Source organism: Nerophis lumbriciformis, linkage group LG03 (assembly GCF_033978685.3).
Source record: "Nerophis lumbriciformis linkage group LG03, RoL_Nlum_v2.1, whole genome shotgun sequence".
NCBI classification, from domain to species: Eukaryota; Metazoa; Chordata; class Actinopteri; order Syngnathiformes; family Syngnathidae; genus Nerophis; species Nerophis lumbriciformis.
In genome coordinates, this window is record NC_084550.2 from 50,716,880 (window position 1) to 50,740,000 (window position 23,121).

General features: G+C 38.9%; 1 protein-coding gene across 3 annotated transcripts in view; it reads left to right on the plus strand.

Moving 5' to 3' along the window:
* megf6b (multiple EGF-like-domains 6b) overlaps window positions 1–23,121 on the plus strand; it is a 160,236-nt gene that overhangs the window by 101,094 nt on the left and 36,021 nt on the right. For all 3 annotated transcript variants that reach the window (XM_061938782.2, XM_061938780.2, XM_061938781.2), the window contains 6 exons: window positions 7,026–7,148; window positions 13,204–13,329; window positions 13,763–13,885; window positions 17,360–17,482; window positions 17,566–17,703; window positions 21,475–21,597. In XM_061938782.2, the coding sequence (XP_061794766.1) occupies window positions 7,026–7,148; window positions 13,204–13,329; window positions 13,763–13,885; window positions 17,360–17,482; window positions 17,566–17,703; window positions 21,475–21,597 (756 nt within the window). The remainder of the gene's footprint in view (window positions 1–7,025; window positions 7,149–13,203; window positions 13,330–13,762; window positions 13,886–17,359; window positions 17,483–17,565; window positions 17,704–21,474; window positions 21,598–23,121) is intronic.

Consider the following 23,121-nt stretch of genomic DNA (forward strand, 5'->3'; position numbering starts at 1 on the left):
TGCATATTTTATGGGAAAAAAATTTACTCAAATGTCGTAAGGGAAACGACATCAGGAGTCCCGACACAATCTAAAAATGGAAGAAAATGCATATTTTACGGAAAACATTTTTTGCTAAAATGTCGTAAGGGGGGACCCTTACGAAAAATTCAAAAAAACGGACTAGCTTCAGCAGCACATTTTTGTTGCTGTAGTTGTATAAAATGTTTCAAAACGTCATCAGGAGTCCCGACACAACCTGAAAATGGAAGAGAAAAAAGTTTTTACGGAAAAATAATTTTGCTCAAATGTCGTAAGGGGGGACCCTTACGGAAAATTCAAAAAAACGGACTAGCTTTAGCAGCACATTTCTGGTGCTGTAGTTGTATAAAATGTCTCAAAACGTCATCAGGAGTCCCGACACGATCTAAAAATGGAAGAAAATGCATATTTTACGGAAACATTTTTTTGCTAAAATGTCGTAAGGGGGGGAACCTTACGAAAAATTAAAAAAAACGGACTAGCTTCAGCAGCACATTTCTGGTGCTGTAGTTGTATAAAATGTCTCAAAACGTCATCAGGAGTCCCGACACAACCTGAAAATGGAAGAGAAAAAAATATTTTACAGAAAAAAGTTTTTGCTATAATGTCGTAAGGGGGGACCCTTATGAAAAATTCAAAAAAACGGACTAGCTTCAGCAGCACATTTCTGGTGCTGTAGTTGTATAAAATGTCTCAAAACGTCATCAGGAGTCCCGACACAACCGGAAAATTTAAGAAAAAAAAGATTTTACAGAAAAAAGTTTTTGCTAAAATGTCAAAAAAATGGACTAGCTTCAGCAGCACATTTCTGGTGCTGTAGTTGTATAAAATGTCTCAAAACGTCATCAGGAGTCCCGACACAATCTAAAAATGGAAGAAAATGCATATTTCACGGAAAACATTTTTTGCTAAAATGTCGTAAAGGGAGACCCTTACGAAACATTAAAAAAACGGACTAGCTTCAGCAGCACATTTCTGGTGCTGTAGTTGTATAAAATGTCTCAAAACGTCATCAGGAGTCCCGACACTACCTAAAAATGGAAGAAAATGCATATTTTACAGAACATTTTTTTTGCTCAAATGTCGTAAGGGGGGACCCTTACGAAAAATTCCAAAAAACGTACTAGCTTCAGCAGCACATTTCTGGTGCTGTAGTTGTATAAAATGTCTCAAAACGTCATCAGGAGTCCCGACACAACCGGAAAATTTAAGAAAAAAAAGATTTTACAGAAAAAAGTTTTTGCTAAAATGTCAAAAAAATGGACTAGCTTCAGCAGCACATTTCTGGTGCTGTAGTTGTATAAAATGTCTCAAAACGTCATCAGGAGTCCCGACACAATCTAAAAATGGAAGAAAATGCATATTTCACGGAAAACATTTTTTGCTAAAATGTCGTAAAGGGAGACCCTTACGAAACATTAAAAAAAACGGACTAGCTTCAGCAGCACATTTCTGGTGCTGTAGTTGTATAAAATGTCTCAAAACGTCATCAGGAGTCCCGACACAACCTAAAAATGGAAGAAAATGCATATTTTACAGAACATTTTTTTTGCCCAAATGTCGTAAGGGGGGACCCTTACGAAAAATTCCAAAAAACGTACTAGCTTCAGCAGCACATTTCTGGTGCTGTAGTTGTATAAAATGTCTCAAAACGTCATCAGGAGTCCCGACACAACCTTAAAATGGAAGAAAAAAAAGTTTTTACGGAAAAATAATTTTGCTCAAATGTCGTAAGGGGGACCCTTATGAAAAATTCAAAAAAACGGACTAGCTTCAGCAGCACATTTCTGGTGCTGTAGTTATATAAAATGTCTCAAAACGTCACCAGGAGTCCCGACACAACCTAAAAATGGATGAAAATGCATATTTTACAGTTCCAAAATTTTGCTCAAATGTCGTAAGGGGGGACCCTTACGAAAAATTCCAAAAAACGTACTAGCTTCAGCAGCACATTTCTGGTGCTGTAGTTGTATAAAATGTCTCAAAACGTCATCAGGAGTCCCGACACAACCTGAAAATGGAAGAAAAAAAAGGTTTTACGGAAAAAAATGTTTGCTAAAATGTCGTAAGGGGGGACCCTTACGAAAAATTCAAAAAAACGGACTAGCTTCAGCAGCACATTTTTGGTGCTGTAGTTGTATACAATGTCTCAAAACGTCATCAGGAGTCCCAACACAACCTGAAAATGGAAGAAAATGTATATTTTCATTTTTTACAGCCACAAATGAACTCTGGGAGAGTTGAAAGTGATTGTGTGAGTGCTGGAAAGTGGAGGAGAGAGGGGAGGATCTTTTAACGTGACGATCACACTGACTGGAGCTTTGGGAGGGTGAAAGGGTGAGAGGAAGATGGAAGGAGAGAAAACTCCCTAGTCAGACAGTCTAGACTGAATGAGAGGTAACTCCTCAATGAACAGAAGTGCTCCCATTTGTCAGGATGATGTATTCATTCATTTGACTGGATTTAATCCCTCGGTTAATGGTGATAGTCAGTGACAGTCAGTGCAACATGGTGTCACTATCAGGATGGTGGATTTTCCTCTTGATCTCCGTTGAAGCGTCTCTTGCATCTGCCGAAAACTATCCGTACAATTTCTATAGGAGGATGTGCTACAGGCCCTACTGCTTCCGCGGTTACCATGGCTACAACCAGGCTTACAGGGCTGCAGGTAAGCGAGGATTTCCTGGCTAACGTCCAAATTGAGCAATCCGAGCGGTCTGGGAGTCTTCATTGTCGGAGTGCCTGATTGATATGAACATGAAACAGAATCTCTCCACTGAATGTCTGCTGGTATGACGTATGAGTAAATGCATGTTTTGCATTGTTTTTCATGAAAACAATACATTAGTGGTGATATTCAGACATATTTTCCTTCTGCAAATGATGAATAAAGTGTATATTGGACCCTGTGCGGTTGTAGCGCTAACATGCTGTTGCTGAGCCAACAAGCCTGGAAGCTTTGGCTGGGAGCACAGAGGGGTTTTGTGGCAGGGGGGCCGGTGGCTTTCGGCAAAACTGGCTGGATTAGTTTCCTAAACCAAAGCACGACGTGCATGGAAAAATGAAAGGAGAAAGCAGGGGGTTGACTCTTGCCAGCTCCTGCAGATGAAGTGAGGCTGACGTTTGGCAAAGAATCACAAAGTTCAGCGTTGTGCCCCAGACAGTCTTTGTGGGACATGACTGGAAGTGGAGGGGTTCAAGTAAAGGATCCGACTCCATTGCTGGAAACAAGAACCTTTTTGCTCAGGCAGCCGACTAGCCGTGTTTTTATTGTAAGTACAATCTGTGTGTGGAGTTGTGGTAATTGAAAACACAGTTGTCATCCACCGTGTCAGCACAGAAGGAACTTGTGAAGTCAAAAACTTATGAACCTGGACAATTCCTAATTGAGCTGGCATCTTGCATAGCGGTCTGGGTTTATTAAAACATGGCTTAAATATAGTAAACTATTATATTGTGAGGACAATCTACTGAGATTACCTGCACTAACTCGTCAACGAACAGCAATAGAAAACAACTCACTGATCTTACACACATGCAGAGGTTTGCTGTGTAAACGGTGTAAATTCAAAATGTAAACTTTGAACTGGACTTTTTATCCTAATCAGCACCAAAATGTATTGGTCTATTCCATGGCCAAGTAACTATCCCTATACAAGCTTTTGTTCATAGTATATGTATGTGTAATTCATTAAATCAATGCTTCTTAATTATGTTCTGTCATGACCCCACTGGGTACAGAAATTTTCCTCAACCCCCCTGAATGACATCACTATTGAGAATTTGATAATATTTATTTATCTGTACTGCACACTGTGTGACTTATATATTCATGTTTGCCGCTGACAACTCTTTTTTTGTATTCTTGTCATAAACCTGTCCATCTCTTCACCTCTGTTCCTATGTACTTACTACTTTTACTGGGTAGAAGAGGGACCTTGTTGAATAGATCAGTGATTCTCGAACTGTGGTACGCTAGCTCCATCTACAGGTAAACCAAATAATCACTTTATCAAAGTTTTATTTTCCTATATACAAACTAGGGTTGTACGGTATACGGGTACTAGTATAGTATCGCGATACTAATGAATCAAAAACGGTACTATACTCTGTTTGAAAAGTACCGTTTCCCGGGCTTGACGTCACGTTGTGACATTGCTGGTTTTACGAGCAGAGGAGCATGTTCGGCAGCGCACAATCACAGAGTACTTACAAGCAGACACAGTGTGTAGACAGAAAAGGGAGAACAGACGCATTGTGGCCTAAAAACTGACGATAAAGGTGAAACTTTAACACTGAAAAGCCCTCAGGAAGAGGTGCTTTAAGACATGGCTAGCTAGCTAGCGGCGAACGTCCATTGTGCAAGACGAGAATGTTTTAAGGGGAACTAAATGTGATCTCTGAAAGGGGTACAATTTATATCCAAAGTACGACCACCACCCAGGCATAAAATAATAGTACCTTAGCTCATGAAAAACATATTTTTTCGTTATTTTCATTGTAAGTGGGCCTAATCACTTATATTAGAAAATAATCTCACTAAAATGACTGCTGTCATTTGATGATTACAATAAAACTTCTGATGTCCAGTTTGGGACAGGTGTGATGCTGGTGTGGCCAGAGTGTGCACATCTGATGCTGCTCACATATTGCTCCACTGAATGCAATTAGAAAAATGGAGGGAACATTGGACACACTCTAGTGTGCCGCGGCACACTAGTGTGCCGTGAGATACAGTCTGGTGTGCCGCGGGAGATGAGCTAATTTCACCTATTTGGGTTAAAAATATGTTTTACAAACCAGTAATTATAGTCTGCAAATGATGTGTTGTTGTTGAGTGTCGCTGCTTTCTAGAGCGCGGCGGAGTAACCATTTAAGCCTCTTCAATATCAGTAGGTGACAGCCAGTAGCTTATTGCTTTGTAGATGTCGGAAACAGCGGGAGGCAGAGTGAAGGTAAAAAGGTGTCTAATGCTTAAATAATAATATAATATTAATAAACAAAAGGTGAGTGTCCCTATGAAAAGGCATTGAAGCCTAGGGAAGGCTATGCAGAACAAAACTAAAACTGAACTGGCTACACAGTAAACAAAAACAGAATGCTGGACGACAGCAAAGACTTACTATGGAGCAAAGACGGTGTCCACAATGTACATTCGAACATGACATGACAATCAACAATGTCCCCACAAAGAAGGATAAAAACAACTGAAATATTATTGATTGCTAAAACAAAGTAGATGCGGGAAATATCGCTCAAAGGAAGTCATGAAACTGCTACAGGAAAATAACAAAACAAGAGAAAAAGCCACCAAAATAGGAGCGCAAGACAAGAACTAAAACACAACACAGGAAAAAAGCAAAAAAACTCCAAATAAGTCACGGCGTGATGTGACAGGTGGTGACAGTACACCTACTTTGAGACAAGAGCTATATTGATGCATGCTTGGTTATGCTTTAAAGTCATATCCAACAATTGCGACAACGACTTTTTATTGTCAACTGAGTTTCGTTTTTTTTAAATGATTTCTGCTGGTGGTGTACCTCCGGATTTTTTCAACGCTAAAAAATATGCCTTGGCTCTAAAAAGGTTGAAAAACACTGCTCTAGGGTATTAAAATAAGTGTAAAAGCTAAAAAAGAGAATACAATTTTCCTTCAAGGAAAAATTTAATTTGATTGTTTTCTCATATAGCTATTTCTATTTCCATTTATTGCTGTTACTATTGTTATTTTACTTGTTTATTCCTTACTGATTTATATCTGGTTGTTTTTTTTAAAATTACATTTAAAGTTGAGTTATGGTGGTATAATAAATACTCATGTTTTCAAATGAATGAATAATCGTGTTATAACTCGAGATTTTAATATCAATCAAAATAATCGTGATTATTATTTTTGCCAAAATCGTCCAGCCCTGCTTCAAATGCAGCCCCTGCAATCCCCTGCAGTCAATAAAAATGTCAGGAGGTTTCCTACAGCCACAATTGCTCAGACACCACTGTGGTTATTTGCCTTTGTTGACCACACCCCAGGCGACTATAGAAGTCTTGATAATCCTGCCAGCAAACTTAACAAGCTTTTCTTTGATAGATGCGCTGCTCCGCTACAGAATTCCGTAAATATATAATAGTCGGAGGTGTATCTATTGCTGTGTCCAACAAGCGTCCTCCAGTGTACTGCTGTGTGAACATAAAATATAGCCATGTGGTGTGTAAAGTGTTCGATGAGGTCCAGATGCTCTTGTCCACTCGCCACATTGTCCCACACAGTGTGACAAACACACCGTGGACGCCAAATTCTTCATGAGGAGTCCACACAGTCGCTTTAATCGAGCGCTGGATGGTGATTAAGACCAGAGCACAGGCAGGGGGACTATTGATACTTGCTGCGTTCCTGACATAGCTGCAAAAAGTCGCCTGAGGTTAACACTGGATGAGACGTTTTTGTTGGCGTTGAGTCTTTTATGATGTGTTACCTGCGTTTATTGACAACCGGCCACAAGCTGCTCGCTGGTTGATACCTCACCACACTTCTCAAACATTGCCGCTGACTGGAGTAAAGTTTTAAGCAGGAGCTCCTCATGATGGAGGTTACAATATGTTCATCTTTGACCTTTTAAGATGTTCACAGACACAACTACTCATTGTGGTCATGTACGTTTCCCCACATTAAAACATCTTGCATGTGTTAATTTCCTCTTGGGGCTATATTTTGTGTTTCCATGTGTTGGCCTCACCCGCTGGGGGAAGGAATTGAAATGTTCAGTAGTTGTTACCACATGGGGGATTTGTTGTGCTTCATTTGCATGGCAGCCTACTTTGCCTGTTCATCCATCTTCTGGAAGTGCAACATCTACCTCCTAAAGGGTAATTGCTCATGCAGCCTGGCAGCTCCACTGGAAATCTGTTTGCCATAATGACAGGGTATTTGTCCAATCACACTGATTTCTCTCCCATCTCTCTTCCTGCTTCTGTATCCCCCTTCCTGCCTCTTCCCCACACAGATATTGATGAATGCCAGGTCCACAATGGAGGCTGCCAGCACACGTGTGTTAACACCAGAGGCTCCTACTACTGTGAATGTCGCACGGGGTCCCGCCTGCATGTCGACGCACGTACCTGCATTCGTAAGTGTCCGAACTTGTGTGAATGGACATTAAAAACATAAAGTGTATATAGAATAGAATAGAATGCCTTTTATTGTCACTATACACAGGTACAATGAGATTAAAAGCAACTCCAGTGTCAGTGCGACAGTCTATAAATATGCAAAACATAGGAAGGAAAGAAAGAAAAATAGTGCAAAAGGAGGTAAGGTGCACAGTACAGTCCTGAGAACGAATGTTCTGAATGTGTTGTTTGACACTGAGATCGGTAGGTTGTGAGTTCAAGTCATACCAAAGACTATAAAAATGGGACCCATTGGAATTGGGGGTTAAATCACCCCCAGACGCGGCCACCGCTGCTGCTTACTGCTCCCCTCACCTCCCAGGGGGTGATCAAGGGTGATGGGTCAAATGCAGAGAATAATTTCGCCACACCTAGTGTGTGTGTGACTATCATTGGTAAATTAGCTTTAACTTATGTATTGACAGTGTAGTCACAATGTATTGACTGTGTATTCACGATGTATTCTCAGTGTATTTGTGACTATAAAAATGGGACCCATTACCTCCCTGCTTGGCACTCAGCATCAAGGGTTGGAATTGGGGGTTAAATCACCAAAAATGATTCCGAGGCGCGGCCACCGCTGCTGCTTACTGCTCCCCTCACCTCCCAGGGGGTGATCAAGGGTGATGGGTCAAATGCAGAGAATAATTTCGCCACACCTAGTGTGTGTGTGACTATCATTGGTACTTTAGCTTTAACCTATGTATTGACAGTGTAGTCACAATGTATTGACTGTGTGTTCACTGTGTATTGACAGTGTATTCACATCTTATTCAAAGTGTATTCACGGTGTATTGACCATGTATTCAAAGTGTATTCACGATGTAATTGTGGTGTATTCAGGGTGCATTCACAGTGTATTCACAATGTATACACAATTAATTCAGAAAGTATTCACAGTGTATTCACGATGTACTTGTGGTGTATTCCCAGTGTACTCACTGTGTATTCACTATGTATACACAATCAAATGCAGAGAATAATTTCGCCACACCTCGCGTGTGTGTGACAATCATTGGTACTTTAACTTTAACTTAAATATTATACTATATACATATATACAGAAGCATTCAGACTGTGGGTGGAAAGTAAAAATTGCACACAGAGAGGTGCTAAACTATAAAATCAGTGCCTATGAGAGTTCACCGTGGTTATGGTGGCCCGTCATATTAGCACGACAGTAAGAACTGACGGAAACATTGCATCATGACTAACTAAATACAGCATATATTATTGGAATCAGAATCAGAAGTACTTAATTAATCCCCAAGGAGAAAGTAAGATTTTCAGCACAATCCCATTCAAGATCAGACAAACATTATAGGTAGACAGAACAGGATCGCTGACGGGTCTGCCAACTTCCGACGCCCCTTACAAAAAAGGTGAGAAACAGGTAAAAGCTGGGGGGGTGAGAAGAAGAAAGAAATCAGTCTAAGCCTGGGCCCCTGGAGAGGGGTTCTAGACTGAGGCCAAGGGAAAAACAAACCTCATAGCCATAGCACAAATAAACATGTGTGTAAGAAGGAAACATCAAAGGACATTAAATACATTAAAAGAGCAGAGATGATTTAACCAGCCACTCCTACACACAGCCACAAAAGTAAAACAACAAAAAATAATCAACCAATAATATACATTGCGCACACACAATTGCACCATGCATATACAAGCAAACAAACAAAAACATCATCTCAACACCCACACACACTGTGGTGGCCTCTGCGGTGTTCCACGCCATCGACTGCTGGGGTGGGGGGAGCATGTCCAGAGACAGGAGCAGACCCAAAAAAGCAACCAAGAGAGCCTCGGCCGCCCACTAACTGCCGGCCAGTATCGAGTCTGCATGGATGAGCGAGGATGCGTCCAAAGAGACTGAGGCGTCCGAAACCTGCTCATTCAGCCAAGACACCGTTAAGCCCGTCCGTCCCGACGCCCAGCGTCAGCTCCGCAGCCCTGTCTCTTCATCTGCATCTCCTCTCCTCCAGTCTCTCCAAACGGACTCTGGTGTGGCACAGACCTAGCAGCTGGTCCCCACGGCCAAAAGGCTCCCGGGAGGCAGATCCAGAAGCCCACAAAAAAGCACCGCAGAAGTCACAAAAGTGCCACCCCTTGTCGCACAGTCCCAAAGGGTCCCGAACCAAAAGGCAAAACAAAAACCCACAGGGAAACATCAGGAACACAAAAGGATGACACAAGCACAGAGCTCCTGCCACCAGCAGCCACTACAGCGGCGCCATCTTGGAAAACATTTTTAAATATATATTTATATTTATAGAACTAACAGATGATTAAATGTATGGATAAATATGTAATACCGTATTAAATAATAGATGAACAAACAAAAAGTATTCAATTAAAATTATCTGCAATACATTTAAACTTTCAATAAATAGTAGCCGCTTGTAATGTTAATCGTATGGAACTTTTTCAATTGTTCAGCTTTATTGGTTTAGTGTTTCTGCCAAGTTACACCCTCATTTTGTTTTAGCCTTCGACCATAGGAAAGAAATGACAACCCAAAATACAAATTAGCATCTTACAATCGTGCAGCGAGTGCAGACTTGCATGTATCACGGTATCTTAATTGTTGGGACATTAACCCTTTTAAAGTCCAGGTTGTTTTTTTAGCATTTTTACATACCATTTTTTATTCACCTGAAATACTCTTTATCTTGCCTTCGTTTTCTCTTTTTATCTTCCTACACTAACTGAGAAGTAACGTGATGAGACAATTACAAAATCATGAAACTTATTGATCCTAAATCTGGTCTAACTTGACCAATTTTTCCCATTTAAAGACTTTTAGGCAGTTTGTACAATTTCGACTGAACATCTGTACGACAGCGCCATCATATAAACACCACCTATTATGCTGCGCCTGTATTTTCGGCGTCCAGGAGGTCAAAGATAAACCGCATGTGAGTTTTTTTTGTTTTTTTATGAGCTCGTGTAAGAGTATGAGCCTTTATTTGCAGATTATTTGTTCCAGCGACTTGTCCAGGGTGTACCCCGCCTTCCGCCCGATTGTAGCTGAGATAGGCTCCAGCGCCCCCCGCGACCCCAAAGGGAATAAGCGGTAGAAAATGGATGGATGGATGTTTCCAGTATGAAGAATACTATAATTAGCATTCTTTTTTTTCCCAAATGTTTAAGCTAGTGGGCTGTTAAGAAGTGTCGATAAGAGTATAAACTTAGTGCTGGCTGCAACAGTTGCCAAACACTCTGTCTGGCATTTGTTTTTTTGGCTAATGCTCATTTCTCATGAGAAGGAATACATCATGAATACACCGTGAATACATCCTAAATACACCGTAAATACAACGCGATAACACATGTGAATACATCGGGACTACACTGTGAATACACTGTAAATACCAACCTGAATACACAATGAACACAAAGTGAATACACTGTAAATACACCGTGAATGCATTGTGAATACATAGTGAATACACAGTGAGTACACTGGGAATACACCACAAGTACATCGTGAATACACTGTGAATACTTTCTGAATTAATTGTGTATACATTGTGAATACACTGTGAATACACCACAATTACATCGTGAATACACTTTGAATACACGGTCAATACACCGTGAATACACTTTGAATAAGATGTGAATACACTGTCAATACACAGTGAACACACAGTCAATACATTGTGACTACACTGTCAATACATAAGTTAAAGCTAAAGTACCAATGATAGTCACACACACACTAGGTGTGTGCATTTGATCCATCACCCTTGATCACCCCCTGGGAGGTGAGGGGAGCAGTGGGGAGCAGCGGTGGCCGCTCCCGGGAATCATTTTTGGTGATTTAACCCCCAATTCCAACCTTTGATGCTGAGTTCCAAGCAGGGAGGTAATGGGTCCCATGTTTATAGTTACAAATACACTGAGAATGCATCGTGAATACACAGTCAATACATTGTGACTGCGCTGTCAATACATCATGAATACACCGTGAATACAACATGAATACACTGAGAATACACAGTTAATACATTGACTACACTGTGTATACATCATGAATACACTGAGAATACACAGTGAATACTCTGTCAATACATCAGAATCAGAAATTCTTTATTAATCCCTGAGGGGAAATTACAATTTTCAGCACAATCCCATTCAAGATCAGACAAACATTACAGGGAGACAGAACAGGATCGCTGACGGGTCTGCCAACTTCCGGCGCCCCTTACAAAAAAGGTGAGATACAGGTAAATAATGGGGTGAGAAAAATAAATACAAATAAAAATAAAAATCATCATGAATACACTGAGAATACCCCGTGAATACACTGTCAATACATCATGAATACACCAAGAATACACTGAGAATACACAGTGAATACACTGTCAATAAATCCTGAATACACAGAGAATACACTGAGAATTCACTGTGACTACATGGTGAATGCAACATGACCCGACTGTCCCTCCGAAGCTCTGGTGTGTGACAGCAGTTGCGTGAGGAAATGTACAACAATCAAAGTGCACATGTGGATTAACTCCCAGGTGAAGCCCTTTTCGTGAGAATGTGCTTCAGCCATGAAGATAAAACTGCAGATGCCCTTCAGGAAAAAATGCAAAGTATGTTCACAAATAAATGGAGTACTTTCTCGTGTATAAAACGTCCCCCCCCTTTATACACACACATTGGTTAAAGGGCATTCCAATCAGCACAGTGTCAAAGGAGTGGAAAAAGAAGTTTGAATAAATTCAAGCTTCAGCTTTGCTTATCTTATCCAGCTCTGCATCTGCCCGCTGAGGTCAGGCGAGTGCCACACACTCAGCGTGCGGCAAAATATTTAAGCTGGAAAGCAAGCGCTCAGAGGTTTGACGTGCGCCTGTGATGGATGGAGCCTTTTGACGACTGCCTTTCTCGTCGAGTGATTGAGGCCAGCCTGGCGAGGCACAGGATTGTCCATCACTTTCAATTCAAGCCCAAATCTTTTGGCTTGTTTTGTGGCGATGTTGCTCATCAAAGAGATATCGATCATGGGTGGAAATTGTTAGGTCGTCTTTGAGTGCAGAGGGGCTCTAAGCAGGGGTGCCCAAACGTTTTGACTTGGGAACAGGAGGGGATAGAAAGAAGAAGACAGAGAGGGAAATTGTAGGGACAAGAAAATATACGTATGTAAAATAGTCACCCTTTGCTCTGATCACTGTTTTGCAGTGTTTTGTTTTGTCACCTGAAAACGATTTCACTTCACAGGTGTCATAGTTTTGATGCCTTCAGTGACAATCTACAATGTAAATAGTCATGATAATAAAGAAAACACATTGAAATGAGAAGGTGTGTCCAAACTTTTGGCCTGTATTGTATGTATATATTTATATGTGTGTGTGTATATATATATATATATCTCAAACAAACATAAGGAGGTGAGGAATAACTATCTATTAACAAGCCAAAACAACAAGCTACACTATGCTGTATGCGCTGCTCTGCCAACACACACACACACACACACACACACACACACACACACACACACACACACACACACACACACACACACACACACACACACGTATAGAAGTCCCTTTGGTGCTCACAAACAATTACAAATCACAAAACTCCTTGACTTTAACAACCATATTGCTACAATAATAAACTTTAAAAAGTAAAATCCACTTACATTACATTAACATAAGCAAGGAGAGGAGAGCTGAACGACTGTGTGAATTGGAGCCTTTACACTTTTTGATGCTTTCAAGAGGAAATTACAATTTAGCCTAACATGTATAATTGCACAACACAGCAGCAGCAGAACCAATGTTGTTATAGCGGTAACTGGAACAAACTGCTCAGTCAGCACTAACACCGCTGATGAGTTTGTTATAAACAAGAAGTCTAACATGCGTTAGTTTCATGCCAGCAGCTGAGTAGCTATGTTTTCACATGTATATGCAAATGTAAATAATGTTTGAACATCAAAAAGGAAATTTACAGCTGATTACTAGTCTGTTTATCCCATTATTGTTTCCCTTGCAGCCGTCCACTCGTGCGCCCTCAGCAACGGCGGCTGTGAACACTTCTGCATACAGCAGTCAGCCGCTCATTTCCGCTGCCGCTGCAAGCCCGGCTACGAGCTAGCAGATGACGGCAAGCACTGCAAATGTGAGTGCCCACCTTCCACATCATAACCATGGATATGCTGCTACAAGCATGGTAGTAAAGATGCTGTAAAGGTCACGTTAAAAACATCTCCTGCCAGGAATGTAATGATGTGCTGGAAAACTCTGGAGTTGACATTTTTCATCATTTTCTTGTCCAATTCCTTGTAATCTGGCTTCTCCCTGCTAGGGCATACAGTTTAGCTCAAACATGCACACATACGAAATGATACACAAAAGGGACAATACCTACATTTTAAAATGACATGCCTTTACTTTGTCATTTTTAGTTTCCTTTAATTTGTGCAGAAGAGCTGAAGCTTTTCATCCCTGACCCCAGACATGTTACACAAGTTTCAAACTAAACATGAGGTTTGCGCGTAGTGATAATGCTGCAGTGCTGATCACTCAAAACTGCTTGGCTTTTTGCCTTACAGTGCAGAATCCCTGTGCTGATCGCAATGGAGGGTGCATGCATCACTGTCGGGCCGACGGCGGGAAGGCTCACTGTGACTGCAGACCTGGCTTCGTTCTGGCTGAGGACGGACAAACATGTGAAGGTAAAAGCACCACATGACACGGAATGACTAAATTGCAATAATAAACCAAGGTGTATAATATTATAATTCATCACAGCACAACATATGCCTAAACATTTATGTGCGTGCGTGTGTGTGTGTGTGTGTGTGTGTGTATATATCTATGTGTGTATATATATATATATATATATATATGTATGTATGTATGTATGTATGTATGTATGTATGTATGTATGTATGTATGTATGTATGTATGTATGTATGTATGTATGTATGTATCAGTGACGTGCAGTCACTAGAGGCAGGTGAGGCGGGGCCTCACCTGCCATCATGGAAAGAATAAAAATGTACAAAGAAAAAAATAATAATTAAATTGTTATATGTATCCAGTGATTATACTAAAGTTATTTTCCATTTAACTTCACCAGTTTTAGATTATTTTTATTCAAAATCGCTGAATTTTCACATTTGCCGTTCAAATACTGAGAAGAGACGGTGTGGTGAACAGCAGCCAGTTGAGGCACGTCACTCAGTGCCGCAACATGGATTGCGCAATGACTCGGCTAACTGCCGGCCTGCTGTGCAGTGAGACTGTATTGCTATATGAATTATATTATACATTTCCATAGTTTAGTTAGCTGAGGTATATAATGTACAGTGTATTTTGTCAATAACTGTATGTATGTAACGTATTTTTTGTGCTGAGCATTCATAAAACGGCTGCAAAAGACGTACTGGCTGAGGCTCGCAGTAATCCGGCCTCCTGGTGGTAGAGGGCGCTAGTGATCTCAGAGATCATTCCCTCGGCCGCAGAAGAAGTGAGAACAAGCCACAGTTAGCAAGTCAAGTGCAGCGGTCGTTTATTATTTCCTCTCACCTGAACTTTTATTAAAAACATGGAGGATTACATATGTAAAATAAAACAGTTTTCTAAACTGGACTTTAAATCGAAGCAGGAGGTAATAATCAAAGGTAGACCAACGCCGGAGCTAAAAGGTTTGCTTCAGACTTCGGGACAGAAGACCCGTTCTTTTCAAACGGCGTGGTACACACGCAAAGGCTGGCTGTGTGGATGTCCAGCAAGAAAGGTAAGACCATAATAATGTTTTTTTTTTTTTTTTTAATTAAATGTGCTTTTTATGCGCTACAATTTGTATGTGTAAAGAATGCTGGTATGAGCTTTTAAACATAACCCGTTAACTGCTGCCAATCAAATGGTGAATAAGATATTCTTTAGGGTTCATATGTTTGTAAATCTGACTGTGATGAAGTCAGTGCCTCACCAGCCATCAACCTCACCGCACGTCACTGGTATGTATGTATGTATACATATATATATATATATATATATATGTATGTATGTATGTGTGTGTGTGTGTGTGTGTGTGTGTGTGTGTATATATATATATATATATATATATATATGTGTGTGTATATATGTATATATATTTTTGTGTATATAAAATATTTGTGTATATGTGTGTATGTATATATATGTGTATATAAATGTGTATATGTGTATATACATCTATATGTATGTGTGTATGTATATATATATGCATGTGTGTGAGTGTGTGTGTGTATATATATGTATATATACATATGTAATACTAATACAATGGATATATAATTAATATAATTGGATATTAAGAGTATGTGAAAGTTCGACTCTTGCCTTCTTTATTTCTGTGACGACGTTCTTAAAGTTTTGTAATCAATCATAAATATCAAGCAGCAAAAAATTTCCCAAACATGGATAAGTGTGGAGAGGATTTAGCATTTTTCCCATCATGCATTGTGGTGGATTTAAATGGGTGTAATTTTGAAATTTTTATGTTGCCTGGATGTTTTTTATAATATCCACAAAGTTCAGTGGGCAGGTTGTGTTATGTGTGACAATGTGTGATAACTTTTTGTGTTGGTTGCATTTTTCATTTTTTATGCGCCATGACTCGGGAAGGTTGTTTGGATTGGGCCATATAAGTAAATACTGCTTGTTTCATTGGCATTGGCCTGAATTACTAAATTTGACCATATGTTGGCAACACATTTGTAGCCATTATTTTGTCAGATAATTAAAATTCATTTGAATCTGGCCCACTCTTCCTAATCAACTTTTGACGTCTTGCGGGCAGATTTAAAGACGCCGCGGGCCATAGTTTGGACACTCGTGATATAGTATTCCCTGGATACCAAGCAAATGTGCGCCCAAGAAGAAGTACAAGCTAATATTTTATGTTCAAAAAGTGTTCAAGCTCTGAAAAGTAATACAAATATTTACTGTACTGACCCGATAATAAGATGGCACTAAACATAAGATGTTCTTTTCACTGGTGTGTGGGTGAATGACAGGAAGAAAAGCTGTAAAGAAGTAGCTTGGCAAAGCATGTTGGTTTGCGTGTAAAGCTTAATTAATACTCTGAATATAACAGAAACAATGTTTTTTCTCAACTTTTTTCTCGTCCTATATTCGGGTTAATATGGGAATTCAATAATAGAACCTAAATAAATAGGAGAATAATAATAATATTAACTTTAGTTATAGCATATCATAGCAATCGTTGAATGTCATGCAGGTACACCCAATGGAGGAACAAGAGAAAGCTGATTATACTCTCACTGCTTTGATGATTGATCTTGTTTGGGTTGTTTGTGTTCTGAAAAGTAAAACAATAATAAAAAGTCTGAAAAAGACAGGTTGACATAATATAATATATCTGTAAATATATTATTCTGTACACATATTATGTAAATATTCGTATATATGTTAGATTTTTTATCGCTATATTAGTCTATTTATACCTGCATTGTCCTTTTCATCCTTACACTTTCCATCATTGCAACTGAGCTACTGTGTTGAACAATTCCCCTTGTGGATCATTAAAGTTTGTCTAAGTCTAAGTTGTGTCATTTTCGGTGTACAGAGATTTACACACAATCCAACAAACTACTTCTTACCAAGCGACTCTGAGCTTTTGTCCTATCACACACACACACACACACACACACACACACACACACACACACACACACACACACACACACACACACAGTGAGTGACAGGAAAAAAAGCTCTGATTCTCTCTTTGGCACAAACCCTATTGGTTTGCATGTAGAAATATTTCAATCTGGTAAATATGGTAATAGAATAAATATATTATTTGATGACGGTACAATCAAAAGGAAAATATAAATAACCAACACTAGTATAAATGCTTGATTGATAGTACAGGCACACAATGATTCATTTTCTGACATGTCTGCATTGACAAAATAACACTACTTTTTTTCTTGAATGTAATTTTCATAATTTTGACTTGAATCTCATATTTCTTTTGACATTTGACATTTTGACATGTAAACTATCCTTGAAAAGTGTTTACCCTGAGAGTACTAGAAAGGAAGAAGTAGTGAATGATAGGTTATAGTACTGTAATACAACTGGCCGTACAGTACAGCAGATATTAAATTTTTTATTTTTTTTTTTCCTCACAGATATTGACGAGTGCCAGATGGAAGATGTCAACTGTGCTCACGGCTGCCACAACACGCTGGGCTCCTTCTCCTGCGTCTGTAACGCCGCGTACGAGTTGGGCTCTGATGGAAAACAGTGTTACAGTCAGTTGTCCTTCTGCTTTCACGCGTTGCACAAAGTCACCACGCAGTGCAATAACAACACACTCACTGTGTCAAACCTAAAGGAATCGAGATGGAGATCGTGAACAGCTGTGAGGACAAAAACGGCGGATGCTCGCACCACTGCCAACATTCCAATAGTGGGCCGGTTTGCTCCTGTAACCATGGTTACAAGCTGGATAACGACCTTAAGACCTGTGTTGGTGAGAGATCAGTAAAATCCATCACCACTCACAAAAACATAATTTGCTTTCCCTGGTGCGTTTGCTCTGCTCGTTTAGTTTGCTTGGTCATCCCAATAAAACAAGCGAAACCGAGATCGCTTGAAAATGTTTTTGTTCTGGACCAGACTGCTGAAAACCACAAGTATGACTTTATAGAAATACAATATGCTTCCTTCCTCTAAAGGATACATTTTAATTTTTTTCCAACATTTATTACTACAACTTCAGTAGTACTTCGGTTTTCCTTAATAATCAGTTCCAAAAGCTCAGATGAAAAGCGAAACTATTTTTTCCCGTAATAAACATTGCAAATCTAATCAATACGTTACAGACACCCACAAATATTAACACAAAAACATTTTATAGATCATAATTACAGTTTTACACTAAAGGGGCCTTATTATGTAAAACCAAATGTTTTTCCCTGATGGTACCTGCTTGTGTGTATTTGGGAATCTGCATAAATCCCGAACATTTTAAATCAAACCACGGAGAGCAGAGATATTTATAAAACAATCTTGCCTTCTTTCCTACATCCTCTATTGTGACGTTTTGTTCAAGTGTGACGTCGGCGGATTATCCATATATGGTAGACGTTTGCCAACATCTTGGCGTAACTCAGCTAATTTAAATGTATCTGCTGTAACATGTCGACGATGAAACTGAATGAAGAAAATGCTCTATTTGCTTTACCAGTTGAGTGGAAAAACAAGTTGCTTCTACACTGAACAAAAATATAAACTCAACACTTTTGTTTTTGGTTCCATTTTTCATGACTTGAAGTCAAAAATCTAAAACTTTTACTATATACACAAAAGACTTATTCCTCTCAAATGTTCACAAATCTGTCTAACTCTGTGTTAGTGAGCGCTTCTTTTTTGCCAAGATAATCCATCCCACCTCACAGGGATCTGCGGTTGTGAGGCTGGTTGGATATACTGCCACATTCTCTGAAACAAGCAACACCAAACTAAAATGAACATGATATCAAATAGAAGGAGGCAACATCACACAGCAAACAACATGTAGGCTAAGTACACACACATACACACTACTACTGTGAGGGAATAATGAATATCAAATCAATGACTGAAGTGACAAGCATGTAATTCTACAACACCTTGTTCGTGGACAAGGAGAAAAGACAGCCATTGAAGCACATTCAATCTGTTTTTTAACTAGCTCTAACACACCATTGAAAAGATTCAACTGCCGTCAAACTTCCGCTGCTAAGCTAACAAACACAGCTGAGCTGAAATCCGTCTCTGAGCACGCTCTCGCTGACATCACATGTCACTTGGCAATAAGCACCACCTTTTTAAGGCACACACACACTATGCTCTCATGAAACATCTCTCACCTCCATATGCCAGATATTAGATTTTATTTTTGTTAAGTAATGCATTAATAACTTTTAATACCATAATTACATTTATTAAAGAGTAATTTGGTTAACAATTAAATTACTTTTTTTGTAACGAAACGAGTAACTATAATAATTTACTATAATAAAAGTAATTTTCAAAATACTGGTCACTGGTACTAGATAAAAAAAAATTTAAAAAATAAAAACCATGGGCCATGACTAAGGAAGGTTGTTTGGATTGGGTCATAAGTAAATGCTGTGCACAAATTGTTTCATGTGCATTGGCCTGAATTACTAAATTTGACCACAAGTTGTCAACACATTTGTAGCCATCATTTTGTCAGATAATTAAAATTAATTTGAATCTGGCGCACTCCTCCTTAATCAACTGTTGACGTCTTGCGGGCAGAATTGAAGATGCCGCGGGCTGTGGTTTGGACACCCCTGATATAGTATTCCCTGGATACCAAGCAAATGTGTGCCTTAGAAGAAGTACAAGCTAATATTTTCTGTTCAAAAAGTGTTCAAGCTCTGAAAAGTAATACAAATATTTACCGTACTGATCCGTTAATAAGATGGCACTAAACATAAGATGTCACTGGTACTAGATTCTGTGGAATGTGGGGTGTTAGGATTTAAGCACAAATGTTTGACAGATAACCAAGACAGTATAAGAAAACCAGGGCAAAAACTCCAAAATATAAAAAGTGGGGCGTAAAAAAAACAGATACCCTCTCCATCTTTTTTTTTTACAGTACATAGTAGTGTTGTCCCGATACCAATAATTTTGACAAAATAATAGAATGAGAAATGACACAATATGTTACTGCATACGTCAGCAACTAAATTAGGAGCCTTTGTTTGCTTATTTACTAATAAAAGACAAGTTGTCTTGTATGTTCACTATTTTATTTAAGGACTAAATTGCAATAATAAACATATGTTTAAAATACCGGAAGATTTTTTGTTAAAATGAAGTCAATAATGCCATTTTTTGTGGTCCCCTTTATTTAGAAAAGTACCAAAATTATTTCGGTACTTTTCTAAATAAAGGGGACCACAAAAAATGGCATTATTGACTTCATTTTAACAAAAAATCTTCCGGTATTTTAAACATATGTTTATTATTGCAATTTAGTCCTTAAATAAAATAGTGAACATACAAGACAACTTGTCTTTTATTAGTAAATAAGCAAACAAAGGCTCCTAATTTAGTTGCTGACGTATGCAGTAACATATTGTGTCATTTCTCATTCTATTATTTTGTCAAAATTATTAAGGACAAGTGGTAGAAAATTAATTATTAATATACTTGTTCATTTATTGTTAATATCTGCTTACTTTTTATTTTAACATGTTCTATTTACCCTTCTGTTAAAATGTAATAATCACTTATTCTTCTGTTATTTGATACTTTCCATTAGTTTTGGATGATACCACAAATTTGGCGATCAATCCGATACCAAGAAGTTACAGGATCATACATTGGTCATATTCAAAGTCCTCATTGGTCCAGGGACATATTTCATGAGTTTATAAACATAATATAAATTTAAAAAAATATTTTGTGATGCTAAAAAATATCGATGTAATCATAGTAGTATCGACTAGATACGCTCATGTACTTGGTATCATTACAGTAGATGTTAGGTGTAGATCCACCAATGGCGATTGTTTACATTGTGACGCCGGTGAGCTACGGTGAGTAGTGAAGCATGTTTAGCTATTCCTCGTCCTGCAGGGATGATACTTGTAAGAAACGTACTTTATTTGTCGCCATGGAGGCGAGGATTAGTGATTTAGAAGTAGCTAAAACACTGCAGACTGGGGCTAGACTTTAGCCGCTAGCTAACAAGCCATGTCTTAAAGCACCTCTTCCGGTGGGCGTTTCAGTGTTATAACTTCACCTTTATCGTTAGTTTTTAAGCCAAAATGCGTGCGTTCTCCCTTTTCTGTCTACACACTGTGTCTGCTTGTAAGTAGTCTATGATTGTGCGCTGCCGAACATGCTCCTCTGCTCGTAAACCAGCAATGTCATGACATGACAGGGGTGCGGGGGGCTGGCGGACCGGTACTTTTCAGAGGCAGTATAGTACCGAATATGATTCATTAGTATTGCGGCACTATACTAATACCGGTATACCGTACAACCCTAGTACAGAGTAACATAACTACAACATGCTTCTTTCTCACAAATGACTTAGTTTTTTATTTTTTGGTATTTTAAATATTTACTAATACAATCACAGCAAAAATGTTAGCTCTGTTTTTTCCTGACTGGCCTGTAAACTTACACAGTTTGCATTTTTTCATTAAAAAAATGTTTCGGGGGATAAAGCGCCCTGTAGTCGTGTCATAAAAGTTGTGTTTGTTGTGTTTGGCAGATGTGGACGAGTGTGGCAGGCAGAGCTCCTGCTGCCAGCAGAACTGTGCCAACTACCCTGGAGGTTACGAATGCTACTGCTCAGCGGGCTACAGGCTCAACTCGGACGGATGCAGCTGCGACGGTACGGCATGTTTAAAAGTGAACGCTTTTCAGAGAACACATCCACTTTTACATTTATATCCTTGTCACTGTAGACATAATATTTATTCTACAAAGAACCTGCAAGAGGTTCAAACTGAACCTGAGATCTTGTAAAGATGAAGCACATCCCAAACAGGGGATTATTGGAGAGAGGCTGTTATTTTCAACATTTGAAAAACATCTAAAGAACCAATGTTATAATCAGGGCCGTTGAAGTGGAGGGTGTTGTACTGGGGCCCCTTGACTTTTGTAAAGTTTTGTTAAGTTATTTTAGCATGTAAGTTATAAAACAAAAGATTTCATACATTTTAATATAAATTGAATATAGCTGCGAAAGTTCAATAATTGATTTAGTTAAATCAAATGAAGAAGTCTAAGTACTTACACCCCCTATAAAAAATCAAAATGATTCATTCCACCTGGATATCGGCAAACCCAGCCTGGAACACTGCACGCAACACAGACGTCATAACGTCATCAAAGCTCATTTTTAAGCATTCACACACAGCACCAACATTTTGGAACAAGGATGAAGTGATAGAAGAATGATAAACAATATGATACATATGTGTGGCAGCAGAGGAGAAAGTTATGTACCAGTTTCACTTTTGCATCTCAGTTCCCATAACTGTGGTGCATTCAAAGACCCTCAATTAAAGTTAGAAACGAACACGTCACTAGATTTTAAAGACAGGGAGCGACTTAACCCCCAAGAGATGCACTAATAATAATACAATCATTTTAATAATGATGTATTGCTGTGATTTGTATTATCCATTGATGATCATCCTTACGTTAATCAACTAATCTCTACTTTACACTCTGAAGTAAAGGGAAACTTGACATATTTATAATCATATTTAGGTGAATAATGACAGGTAAAATGATTATTCAAAATCATATTCTGGACACTTTGAATTGAATTTTTGATTTTACAAAAAAAAAACATTCAGGGGGTTTATCTAAATATGTTCTAGATATGTTAATCCGATCTTTAAAAATGGAAAAACTATAATAACATTCTTTACATATGTTTTAAAAAGCTAGTTTCAACCAAATCCATGCAATAATTAGTTTTTTAGTGCATGTAAACATAGTAAGTGTGTGTGGATGATGCGGCAACGCTGGGTTTAGGTTTGGATGGGAGATTTTGTGTTTTGGTGCTAAGCCCCTGGTTGTAATAGCACTAAGAAGTTAACTGCTAAGTCAGCAATAATAGCGGCAGTACATCAAGTGTAACGCACATGACTTTTACACCAACAGCCAACATTGTAAAGAGTAAGGTAGCTAAAGCTGCTAAAGAGCAGTTACTGCTATCTCATGGCATTAATACAAATGTATCAGCAGGTTTCCTACAGCCACAGCTGTACACATCCCCAGTGACTATAGGAGACAACGTTTACAGATAATTAGAAATGTAAATTGGAGCATTTACAGGACATCATTGATGATTTCCAGTGCTCTCGTTTAACTTTCACTTTCTCTTTCAATATGGTGTTGTTTT